This window comes from Sander lucioperca, chromosome 4, assembly GCF_008315115.2.
Source record: "Sander lucioperca isolate FBNREF2018 chromosome 4, SLUC_FBN_1.2, whole genome shotgun sequence".
NCBI lineage: Eukaryota > Metazoa > Chordata > Actinopteri > Perciformes > Percidae > Sander > Sander lucioperca.
In genome coordinates, this window is record NC_050176.1 from 15899811 (window position 1) to 15912432 (window position 12622).

The 12622-nt window shown below is 39.2% G+C and overlaps 2 protein-coding genes across 3 annotated transcripts in view; one reads left to right on the plus strand and one right to left on the minus strand.

The window, feature by feature from the left end:
* The window catches only part of LOC116042697, a 96635-nt gene extending 88659 nt beyond the window's left edge, over nt 1–7976 (plus strand). For both annotated transcript variants that reach the window (XM_036000861.1, XM_031289004.2), the window contains 20 exons: nt 269–396; nt 537–664; nt 828–945; nt 1048–1266; nt 1403–1573; nt 2354–2503; nt 2592–2656; nt 2761–2890; nt 3101–3186; nt 3273–3402; nt 4061–4251; nt 4467–4557; nt 4670–4805; nt 4887–5077; nt 5332–5493; nt 5635–5771; nt 6049–6188; nt 6283–6377; nt 6695–7007; nt 7485–7976. In XM_036000861.1, coding sequence (XP_035856754.1) covers nt 269–396; nt 537–664; nt 828–945; nt 1048–1266; nt 1403–1573; nt 2354–2503; nt 2592–2656; nt 2761–2890; nt 3101–3186; nt 3273–3402; nt 4061–4251; nt 4467–4557; nt 4670–4805; nt 4887–5077; nt 5332–5493; nt 5635–5771; nt 6049–6188; nt 6283–6377; nt 6695–7007; nt 7485–7564 — 2861 coding nt within the window. In that variant the 3' untranslated portion in view covers nt 7565–7976. The remainder of the gene's footprint in view (nt 1–268; nt 397–536; nt 665–827; nt 946–1047; nt 1267–1402; nt 1574–2353; nt 2504–2591; nt 2657–2760; nt 2891–3100; nt 3187–3272; nt 3403–4060; nt 4252–4466; nt 4558–4669; nt 4806–4886; nt 5078–5331; nt 5494–5634; nt 5772–6048; nt 6189–6282; nt 6378–6694; nt 7008–7484) is intronic.
* A 1542-nt stretch (nt 7977–9518) lies between these two features.
* Nucleotides 9519–12182, minus strand: LOC116042590 (lipopolysaccharide-induced tumor necrosis factor-alpha factor homolog). Its single transcript, XM_031288835.2, has 4 exons — nt 11767–12182; nt 10863–10892; nt 10581–10713; nt 9519–10088 (listed from the first exon to the last, which is right to left on the minus strand). The coding sequence occupies exons 2-4, from the start codon at nt 10885–10887 to the stop codon at nt 9980–9982; spliced, it is 267 nt and encodes an 88-aa protein (XP_031144695.1). The 5' UTR covers nt 10888–10892; nt 11767–12182; the 3' UTR covers nt 9519–9979.
* Between the last annotated feature and the right edge of the window lie 440 nt (nt 12183–12622).

Genomic DNA, 12622 nt, shown 5'->3' on the forward strand with positions numbered 1-12622 from the left:
TCAACTTTCTTACTAGATTTGGAGACTTAAAAGACCCCCTTAGGGACTTGTTTTACAAAAAAGCGCCAAGATCAGTATCTCAAAATGAATGTGGTAATGTTTTATTGATGCCAAGTTGCTAGTTTCAGAAGGAGAACAAAATGTTCCACGCTGAAAAGAGTCTCAATTAGCCTCACTTTATTTCTTCATTTTTCTTTATTCTTTATTTATCTCCCTGTCTTCCCTCAGTAAAATCCAACAAGTAATTATTAGTAATTTGTCCTTGTAGCGACGGTGCCAAGGTGTTATGACCCCAGCGACCCGGAACTGAACTCCACAGCCTGGTTTGCTGAGTACATCGGCCCTTTCATGCCTTTCCTCACTCTGGAGGATCTTCAGACGTTTGGATCTGCGCAGGTACTGAACCTAATTTGTTAAATCTTAAACTACAGCTCAGCTTTTGTTCACTGGGATTGAAATTTTATTATAAAATAGAGGGATTCATAATGTACAGACCACGTTTTTAGTGTTTATACCCATCTCTCTCCTCTCTGCAGGTTATCCAGGTGTTCACAGTGAACCCTCTGAACATCGCTCTCCTCCAACAGTCCGGTTTACCTCTCAACCTCACCAACTACTACACCCAGCTCATTTATCAACAGGACAGCAACTTCGACCCATTACTGTGAGTCTATACAGCCACAAACCCCTCACACATCAAATACATATGTGATATACTATACTATCTGTGTGTAAACCAAACATTTTCTCTCTCTCTCTCTCTCTCTCTCTCTCTCTCTCTCTCTCTCTCTCTCTCTCTCTCTCTCTCTCTCTCTCTCTCCATCCAGACTTCCTCTGTTGTGGCGGTGTGTTGCTCCTGGTCCAGCATTCAGCCAGCTAACATCAGAAGAAAGTATGATAGTTCTACAGAACCTGACCACTCTCTGTACAGCCCTGAACCCACAGGTGATAAACACACATACAGTACATTAGCAGTTTAGTTTTCTGACGAGACATACATTTTTCACAGATTGCCAATGACAACGTTTTTTTTTTTTTTCTCTGTAGGTTGCAGCAGCTTTGGCAGGTAACTTTGGTGACAACATCAATGCTGCGGCCATTACTGCCCTCGGCAGCCAAAGCATCGGCCTGTCCACCAGTCAGATCAAGATGATAAAGCCTGATGATCTATATGCCGCCCTCTTCACTCTCTGCAGTGTTAGAGGCTGGAATGAAGGCCAGGCCAGGGTCATCATCCTGTCTCTGATGTCTTCGGGGCTTATGAAGGTAGCTGCTGTCTGTCTGTCTGTCTGTCACTCTATGTTATATTGATTCCAGATTAGAGGTAGGTTGTGTCTGTGGGAACATCAGTCAGAATAAGTTTGTCTCGTCTGTGTCTTTCATCCTTTTTTCATCCCACCAGATCAACAGCTCATCAACGTTGTTCATGCTGGGCTCTCTTGTGGTCGGTGTTCCTGCGGAAACTTTCGGCAGCATCAGCGGCTCCCAGCTCCTTACTTCATCCAAAAATCCTTCATTCCTGGGATACATGCTGTCCGCTCCACAGATCGTCCAGCAGATCTTTGTGACTCAGGTATGACAGCTTCACTTCTGTGACAGGATTTGTATGATTAAGTAATTAAAAGCCTTTCAAGTCAAGTCAATTTTATTGATATAGTCCAAGATCACAAATTGCCCCATATTATATTCCAATTTGTACAACATATGACATCCTCTATCCTTAGACCCTTGATTCAGATCAGGGAAAAACTCCACAAATAAAAACAAATGTCAATTGAGAATAACAGGGAGAAAGAAAGCAACAGAGGAGGAATCCCTCTTCCAAAACAGACAGACATGCAGTAGATGTCATAGATACTGCAAAAATACAACATGGAGAAACAGAATGACGATATGTGGTAATATAACTGCAAGCATAAACAAAGAATATGGATTAAAGACTCACAGACTCTGTAAAATGAAGAACCTGCAGAGTTATGGTTAATTTAAGTCCAAAAGACACACTATCAGAGCACTTGGATCACTTCAGTCCCCCACTTTTGTTACATTAGGGCAAAAATAAAACATTCAAATATCAAAGGAACTAAGTTAATATGTAAGGAGCATTACAATTTTTTGAAATTGTGTTCACCTTTCCCATGTAGCGTAAAAAACAATACAGTAAAATAAGGAAAAGACTAAATAAAAGACTAGATGTAGATAAACGAAGACAAAGACACATGCTAACGTACCTTATTAAGCAGGGATGTAAGAATGCATCGTGAATCAGTTAAAATCAATGTAAATGGGTAAATATTACAACTGGTTGAGATAAAAAAAAAAAATGTAACTTACCTCCCACATCCTCACCCAGATTGTATCAGTGAACAGCAACAGTGACACGATCATACAGAACGTTCCAGATGAAATGGCCACTCAGATCCCTCGTGCTCAGCTGCTGGGCTTCTCAAATAACGGCAACGTTATCACCAAACTCAACCAGAAGACATGGAAACGGCAGCAGGTAGGGTGGGGGACGCAACACTGAAACACACATGTTTGTACTGAACACTCCTGCTGTTGTTACAAACTATGTATTTTGGGTTTTTTAGGTTGAGTTGTTCTTTGAAATAATTGCTGTGGAATCTGCGACCGCAGTGCTGGGAAGTCCAAACAAGTGAGCGCTTCAGAAAATTTGAATAAAGCAAGAGTTTACACAAAATGTCAGTATGGAACTAACATACTGTGTGTGTGTGTGTGTGTGTGTGTGTGTGTGTGTAGCTTGTCATCCTCTGTGCTGCAAGGGTTCACGTGCACCGGAGTGAGGAATGTTGAAAAGGTGCAGATCAAAAAGCTGATTAAAGCCTGCCGGAGGAAAGGCAGGAACAAGGTCCTATTGGTCGAGACTCAGGTGAGAGGGCGGGACAGTGTGTTAAAAACATGTTTACGTCACTATACTTGTATTACTTGTATGTGGGGTAGACATAATTTTTTTTCACTTTTTAACCAAATATACTGGGTTTTCACCTCAGCATCTTTTCACCTACAAATCACAGCTTAGTGTAAAAATAAAGGAGATTCATACTAAACGATTCAAAGTTTCTGCTTGTCTCACCAACAGTTGACCTGCATGTATAACTACATTAAAAATGACTCAGATGCCACCAGCTTCGACCTCTATCCTCCTGACATGCTGCTGTACTATGAGTGAGTTTAGACTCAAAGTTAAAAACAGGTTTGTTATAAAAGCATGGCTGTAGGAACAGTTTTAATGTCTCTCTGTCTCTCTACAGTTACTCCCTGGTGCCACAGGCCAGCTGCAGGTTCTATTTTCAACAGCTGGCAGAAGCACACTTCTCCGTCTTCTCCTCCGCCCTCAGCTACAAACTGACCGCTCTGTTTGCTAATGCCAGGAGCTGCCTGGTGAGTCCCCAAACAATAGAAGAACACATACATCTCAAATGTTCCCAAGTTTTGTACTAAAACAGCCCGTTGAGCTCAATTTAAGCTGGCTTTATCAGAAATTGCCTAGTGTTGAATAAACTGAATCAATTTTCTGAAGGAAGTTTGGGACTAAATAAAGGTTTAAATTAAATCTCCTGGGAGGCCGATTTACTTTTGATTGTTGCTGTCTGTCCGTGGAAACACATGAATTATTTGAAGAATGAGAATGAAGACTAAAGAGCAGCAACAAGAGCGCCACCAAAGAGCAACTAATAATTTTTGATAAATGACTTTTACCGTCTCAACTTTTTCTTTTTCTTTTTGTACTCCAATCTGATCTTTAATTCAACGTACAGGGACTACCATTACTCTTAAATCAGTCTAGGACTAGTTAAATAGTGACTGATCAGAATTCAAGATGTGCTTCAGAAAGCCACTTTTGAAGACATTATTATTCTATTAATATGCTCTACTAAACTCCTGATTTAAATTGTACCCTGAGCATTATAAATTATTAAAAATAAATGTCAGAGTCTACATCACAGTATAAAAGCAAAAGTTTAAATGTCAATCTACAGGTAACCAAATTCAGATGCGCAGTACTTAATTTCTGTTCTTACTCGTTTCCTTTTCTAAGGGTATAACAAACACGACATTGACTGCGGATAATATATCGGTGTTGGGAAACATGTGCTGCACTCTGGATGCTACCTACATCGTGAACTCTGACCCGTCCATCTTGGAAAAACTCAAGAACTGCCCGGACCTCACCAACGCTCAGGCGGCTGCTGTTGAAGCTCTACTGCAGAGCGGGAAAACACAGTACGGGTACGTCAACAGCAGCAATACATCAGTTTTCTTATCATCATAAAACCTCTTTATTGTATTTCCTTGTAGTATCAGCAGATTTCTTCAAATATCACCCTATTTCCTTTGTTTCTATCCAAAATTGATCAAAACAGAAAACAATTCAAACTAAAATAAATAAATGTGAATTTCAGTTTGATTCACTCTTTTGACCCTCTTTATTTTTCAATAACCAGAGCTCCATCAACATGGGACTACCAGACTCTGAAGGACCTCGGGATGTTACCGCTGTATTTGACCTCAACCTTCTACAGTAACTTTTACAAAGTGAGTAACAAACATGAATAAATGCATTTAGCAGAAAAGGTCAGTGGCATTACGTCACCTGTTTGGTGTTGGAATGAGGTCGGTGATGTTGGTTTTTGTGTTCCGCGAGCAGAAAACAAAGCAGAGGTTCTTGGAGTACTTCCTCAAAGTTATCGCGAGCAACGGAGTGGACACACAGAAGAAGGGGAGAATGATGGAAGAAATAAGAAAGTCCAATAGAAACCAAGTCAAGTCAAAGCGATCTATCGGTGAGTCTCCTTTCATGTGCTGCTATTTTTGTCTTCATGAATTGATTATTTTAACAACTTTTTTTTCTCCCATGTTTTTAGTAAACGGGTGCACTGTTGGAACGATCACCCAGGTGACCATCAGTGATGAGACGTTCCCCTTCAACTATGACGACATAACTCAGTTCAACTGCTGCCTCAGCGCCTCGACCGTTAAGGACAACTTGGCAGCCATCACTATGAAGGTGGACCAGGTTGAATACCTCCAGATTGTTCTCAGCAAGTTGCGAGAGGTAGGTGATGGGAAGTTGTGATTGATTTGTAAATGGCTTTTTAAACAGAGCAAAACAAGTTGAGGCTTGTTATTGATGGTTAAGTCAATTTTATTAAAGGAGTAGTTCCCCCTAAAAAGAATATACATTAAACTCAGCAAGTCATTTTGTCTATTTACAGATAAACTCCACAGAGAACTTGAAACAAATAACTGACTTCTTGTTGTTCTTCTTGTATTCTCTGCTGCATGATAATGATTCTTACATATTTTTAGGCTTACGCTGCCAACTCCACTATCCCAGAAGATCAGGTTCAGGTCCTAGGCCCAGCGTCCCGTGTGGCGTCCATTAGTGACATCAACCTGTGGACTATCACTCAGATCGACACACTCTCTGCTTTGATGGACCCGTCCAACGGGCCGTGGGACCCGAGCCTGGTGAGCAAACCAAGTAATCAAGTGTGTTATGTGTGTGTGTGTGTGTGTGTGTGTGTGTGTGTGTGTGTGTGTGTGTGTGTGTGTGTGTATGCCAATGTGCTTGTGTGTTCTCATGAATTCACGTTTCTTCTCATCATCCAGGCTAAGGCCATAATCTCTAAGTATCTGAGTAACAAAGGGAACAAACTGGGCAGTGCTGAGCTCAACGCCATCGGAGGAGCCAACCTTTGCTCCCTGGACGTCGAAGTTTTGAAGAACATTTCCCAACAAAGCCTTAAGTAAGAAATCAGGGGTGTGTGTGTGCGTGTGTGTGCGTGTGTGTGTGTGTGCGTGATTGTGTGTGTGTGTGTGTGTGTGTGTGTGTGTGTGTGTGTGGAGCTTATTATGACATGACAGTGTTTACCATGAGTTCCCAGTTTAATTGAACGTTCATACAAAGTTTGAGTCAATCGCAACTTTGTTAATGCTAAATCCTGCCTTTATATCAATCCAGCAAATAACAAATTATGATGAATGCCTACTCATTTTTTATTCTGTGTTTGTGTCTCGTTGCAGAGAGGCCAACGCCCTGACGGTGTCCAACTGCACCACGGAGAAAAAGAAAGTACTGTTCACCATCGCCACACAAGCATTTGCCACAATGACCCGCTCAACTGTCCCCGTTTCCTCCTACCAGCTCACACAACCTTTCATTGGTAGGCAAACAGACCCACACACACATCTATACCTCATGCAGAAAAACTACATTTGAACAAAGTTGACACTGTTTATTTCTTTCCTGGTCTGCAGGGGGTGCACCTCTAGACTATGTCCGAAGTTTGGTGCCCTCCAACATCAACATGGACATGGCTACCTTCACCAGTCTGGATGCGAACGTTGTACTGGTCAGTTACTTTGAGTGTTTTTGTGTGTGTGTGTGTGTGTGTGTGTGTGTGTGTGTGTGTGTGTGTGTGTGTGTGTGTGTGTTTGGCAGTCGTAATTGTATTTTTTTCCATTTTAACAGTGTTGTAAGTTCTTTGCATTTATTCATGTGTTTATTACTCACCTTTCAAAGTTATCGTAGAAGGTTGACGGCACTTGGACAAATGCTGTTACCTGGATTCTTAGTTGTGGCTGTGTCCAATATAGCTGGTATTTATTTATTTTTATGTTCTGCTGGATTCCAATAAAACAAATCATTTCTCTGCTCTGTTGTACCTAGAACCTGACTGTTAGAGACGTCCAAGGTCTGCTTGGCTCCAACGTGGCCGATTTAAAGTCCTATGAAAACCAAACGCTGGTACAGAACTGGATCACCAGGCAGTCCCAGACAGAGCTCAACACACTGGGAGTGGGGCTTGTGGGAGGCAGAGTTGACTCTACAGCCATCACCAACTCTTCGACCACCGGTTCCCCAACCATCACCAACTCTCTGACAACCACCAGCGGCTCCCCAACCATCACCAACTCTCCGACCACCGGCTCCACAACCATCAGCTCCACTACTAAAACCACCGTTCGCCCCACCACCACAGGTGAGCATTGAAAGAGTAGTTTGATTTATTTCCATGTCTTCTACATGGATCATCAGCTGGAGGAAATGCTGACTCATTGCCTGGGACCAGTTAGCTTTAAATATCTAATTGTGATTATTCTGACAGATATATCAATTGCGATATGATCAGCGGTGGAATGTAACTAAGTAGCCAACATTTACTCAAGTAGTGTACTTAAGTACAAATGTTAAGGTACTTGTTCTTTTTCTGATGATAATTTTTGCATCATTACTTTCATTGAAAAATATATTTCAATGATCATGGTGTGCTTTTTGCAAGGATCTGTACCACACAACGATTTTTCTATGTTTAACAGGCGTTCATTGCTCTCTTTATGCATCCATGGCTGATTCAGGGGAGGCACTTTTAAAAGTTTTCTTGATAAAATGAAAGAAAGAAATTGGATATATTATTACAGTGTTATCTCTAAAGTGAGTTTGTGTGTGTGTGTTTCAGGTAACAATGGTGCCCGCATCCGAACAGATGGCGGCTTCTCCTTCCTTGTTCTCGCGTTCCTCATCGCTTCTCTTGTATGAAGAAACACATTTCTGATTATTGTAGTTGATATATATCTGCTAATAGAAGGAAATGGTGTGGTCTCGTGCTGCATTGCTGCATTGCTTACTATAAAGAAAATATGAAATGTGCAATAACAATACATTAGATGTAAATAATGTATTCTTGATTAGTGGATCCTTCAGCAGCAAGTATGCTCTGAAACCTTTTTACACTGTGCTTTTAGGCTCATATTTATACTTTATTTTGTGTTTTTTCCCCCCCTTGTGGTTCAGTTGTTTTAATTATTAAAATTAAGGTTTAACAGAAAATGAAGGTTACAGTTTGTGTTGCTGTGTAACTTTTAGATAGCACTTTCTTCAGGCTTACCTTGAAAATGAACATCGTGCCTGGAGCTGTATGAGATTATCAATAAATGCATATTTTATATCATTGCACAATCATTAAAGTTTTTCTCAATTGCTAAAACACTAAAACCCATTGGCTGAACAAAGTTCTCAGTTGCCTGAACTCATTAAGCTAATTGTGCAGTCTGTTACAGTTTTTTCTTGATTGCTTTGATGCAGCAGTCAACTCAAACTCCACATTTTTCAAAACAGTTAACACACAGGCCGAAACAGTGGCACTCATTGTCAAAATTACATTTTGTTTGCAAAAGGCTCAAACCGTGCCAAAACATTTAAAATATGCAACAAAAGCTAATTTTGCCTTCAAACAACACAACTTGCAAACACGTGTATGAGCTCTTCCAATCAACCATTACACAGTGGACAACAAAATACAAACTACAGCACTCAGTGTGAATCAGTGCACCATTGCTTGTCACTGTAGCCTATTACTCTATGTAGCTTTCATGCCAGTGCCATTTGTTGTCAAATTTGCCTTCTTGCAAAGAATTGGATCCAGAATCAGAAATGCTTTGATGCACATTTTATTGATTCTTATTTTCAAACTGTGGCTGAAAACTGAAATACTGTAAATATTACACAAAATACATGTAAACCAAAATAAAATATATTAGAGTATAAGAAATTAAGAAAATAAAAATAAAATATCTTACAGTAAAGTATAAACATCTATTACTGTAGAGTATAAGAAATAGCCACTATTGATATTCAGTCTCTTCTGTCTTGATGATGGGGTCACATGGCCATGATTGATAACGTGATCAATAACAGTTGCCCGAATTTCATCAGAAACCTGAGCCCTTCCAACTATACCTCCACCTCGCACTCGGACTCCTCTACCTCTTCCTCTCACTCTCATCTGCCTTAGACCTCTTCCATCCATGTTGGCAAAGAACAACACAGACGCTGCACCTTTAAGGCCTGCAGACTGATGCTAATTGAAGATTTGTGTAAAGGAGTGTCAAACAGGTGCTTCAGTGATTTCATACTGATGTAGGTAGTTTCTAATAGTTAGGAACAGATGGTTTCTGTTTGGTTACCATAACACAATGGAGTTTGGACTGCTTGAATGACATCCTTGTTAACTGTTCTGCAAAAGGGTGGTGAAAATGTGTCAATCCAATGAGAAAGGGTTAACACATTTGCAAGCGGTGTCTTCTGCTCTGCTGAGACAGTGATTTGATCACTTTGTTTATGATTTGAGAGCAGTGTTTCATTTTGAACACAGGTAAAAACTGTTTTGAGGTGAAAGTTTCATTTTGCAAGAGGAGTCAGAGGTTTTGTAAATAGTGCTTGAAGATGAGGTTTTGTGTTTAATGTATTCAGAAAATGGAGCAAGGTTTCAGAAATTGTGTTTTAGCAATTGAGAAAAACTGTAAAACGCACCAGTTTTAGGGTCACAGACATCATTTTATCTGTGCAGTAAAACTAACGCCAACAACAAATTTTGTCACTAAATTATCATGAACAGCCAATAAAAGTAAGTCTTAGCTACAAGTAAGTGAACACCATCTGTTTCTCCAGTCTAACACTCTAAAGGCAGCAAATAACAAGACATACAACAGTGTTAGTGGCAAGCTTTATTACTGGAAGATTCAGTATAATTACATTTTCTGAATGCAACAGTGGTTCATTCAGGAGGAAACTGCAGTCTGTAGTCTGGTGTACGGATGGATGTGTTGGAGGTTTAACCCTAAGGACACCACGTCAGTTGAGGCTGTAACAAACAATTATTTTCAGTATCACATAATCTGCCCATTATTTCCTCGATTGATCGATTCATTTTGTCTATAAAATGTCAGGAAATAGTCAAAATAAGGCCCTGTGTAATTTCCCACAACGCAGGGTGACATCTTCAAATTCAGTGTACTATCATGTATGGCTAAGAAAAGCATCAAATTCACATTTAAGAAGCATGTAATCAGCAAATGTATGAGTTTTTTGCTTAGAAAAAGTTTACTAAAACTATTATTTGGTGATCAAAATAGTTGCCAAGGAATCGACTATATGGTGTAGCACTAATATCGGTTATAGGCGTTTATACACGCCAAGTGCAGTCTTGCAGGTAGGACAGGTGTGCTTTGCATCTTTCAGTCGGTCCACACAGAACGGGATGAGACAGCAACCTAAAACAAAGCTGGAGAGGACAGCAGCTGATGTCAGGATCATCTATCCATACAATATATGGTTTTCAAGATTCAAGATACTTTATTGTCATTGTATGAACAACGGAATTACGTTGGTGGCAATCAGTGCAGCGGCAATAAATAAAACAAAATAATAAATTAAAAAAACACTAAAAAGGCATTGCAAATAGTACTCATATGGGCCTTTGCAGAGTTTTTTTAAACAAAGTATTTTATCATTTATCAGTATCTCGTCATTTTTTTGTTAAATACAGGATGTTTTCATGCATTTCACAAGTGACTTTCTTATGTACCTCTAGCACATCCTGTATAACCTGCATGTTCCACCTCATGGTAATGCTCTAAGAACTGCAAGTTTTGTCTCTTTTTTTCAGCCACACAAACATTTTGTGGTTTTAGAGCCTCACTGGGCCACCAGCATGGCTGTAGACTTTTTGCCCCCATGAATATTATAATAATGCAAATGGCGCTTCACTCCTTACCCACAGAAGAAGAGTCCTCCACAGAAAAGGTAAGTGAGCAAACCAGAGGAGTAGTCCACCTTGGAGAGTACTGTCTGATGACACTCGGGACAGACAACCTGAACTGGACTGTCTCCCAACGGGGCGACTGTCACTGGACCAAATGAGGATGGAGAAGGCCAAAGAAAAGTGAGGACAAAGTGATAAAAAGAATGACAATCTCAATAAAGTTAAAGGAAATTAGAACTATGTTATTATGAGAAACAACTCAAGCGCTGTGTTGTACAGACAGTATACACTCACCGACTGACACTTGTGTATTTGCCATAGTTCCTGAAAACAATTCATATCAAAGATGTCTGTAAATACTACAGGCTGCAACATGTGCATAATAGAGACAAACTCATGATATGCAAGTAAAAACAAGATTTAAATGTGTATGATGCTTTGTTTATAAATGATGATCGCAAATGGATCTTCTCAGCCACTATTTAAAACATTAAGGAATTATCTTACATGTCATTTGAACTAAAAAAAAAAATCTAAACATGAGGAATAAATCATATTAATTCAGTTATCCGTATTTTAAATTAGTTTTTTTTTTGTGTACAGGAAAATGTGTAATCCACATAATGTATTTACAAAGCAACACTCACATATGTAAATCTTGTTTATCTTGTGTGCATTATTAAATATGCATTCATCTCTAGTATCTAGACATCTTTGCTTTGTAGGCTAGCGCAAACAAGTTCACAATGCAACAAGGACAACTATTTAACAGATACCCACTTAGATCCTGTGAATATTAGCACACGTGTGATCAGTTTAACCCTCTACAATGCTCTTCACAAGTAAGTACACTCTTCATTGAATTTGGGTGTTTTATTCTATTTTATAGCATTTGAAAAAAAAGAAGACAAAAGAACATTGAAAAAATGACAAAAATTGGAGGAAAGAAATCGACAAAAACATCGGAAAAAGTGACAAAAAACATGGACAAAACATCAGGAAAAGTGACAAAAAACTTGGAAAAAAGTGACAAAACAAATCGACAAAAACATCAGGAAAAGTGACAAAAACATCGGAAAAAGTGACGTGTCAAAAACGAAAAAAGAAACGTTGGAAAAAAAAAAAGCTTTAATTTAAACGACGGGAAGACAACACAAGGGTTAGCACATTAACAATGAACTTTGAGTAAAGTACTTACAGTATATGTAGAGGAAAGTCTGACTGCATAGAAGTTTTCCCAGTGCAGGCTAACCCTCCCCTGCCAAACTTGTTTACTTCCCCAGAAGTCATAAGGTTGCTAATATTGTCTCTGCGAACTTCCCTGACCCAACCCATGTTAAAAAAAAACGCAATGAGTGAGGAAAATACTTTATAACAACAACCTTTTACAACCATTGATTTCTTATTTCCCACGTGTGTGCATGAGAGGAAGTCGGGATTGTCTCCTAAATACATCAAATGTCACCTTTAAAATGTTTTTATCATAATTATATTTTGTCTCTGTGTGTAACGTGGCCTGTAGGAGAAATGCTCTATGGTCTGACTGTATTTTGGTTATCAATGAACACACAGACATTTACATAAATGAAATGACAGAACATGCTTCCACAAAAAAAAAAAACATAAAAATCAATTTGAATATAACTGAAAACCGAAGGAAGTTTATGCAGTTTTAGGTGTTTTTAAGAAGTGCAGCAAAGATGTAAAAACATCTGGTATATTGGAAAACAAAAGATGTCTGTGGCTGAGAGTGTTGCAGTGAATGAAACTAACTTAACACAAATGACCCTCTATTCAGACTGAAATTAACAGCACAAGACTCCTACTGCTCCAAATTAAATCTGGCATTTAGCTCTTTGCTGAACATAGTGCTACAGTATTTCTTTTCAGTACCAAGCACCGGTTCCTACAAAAAAAAAGTAATCTTTAAAATAGGCCACAAATATAAAGTTTTGTTATAAAAAGGCTTGTGATTTCCTGAAACAGTTAGGCATTGTAGTTTTTATCAAACAGGAATAAATAGTGCATTTGTTGGGAGATTATTTTCCGATATG

Bases quoted from the DNA above. Each gene is read 5' to 3' on its own strand.
- LOC116042590 (XM_031288835.2), bottom strand. From the start codon at position 10,887: ATGGCAAATACACAAGTGTCAGTCG. The intron at 10,714-10,862 runs GTGAGTGTATAC...CATTTGGTCCAG, and splicing joins AAATACACAAGTGTCAGTCG to TGACAGTCGCCCCGTTGGGA. The intron at 10,089-10,580 runs GTAAGGAGTGAA...TGTCCTCTCCAG, and splicing joins GGAGGACTCTTCTTCTGTGG to CTTTGTTTTAGGTTGCTGTC.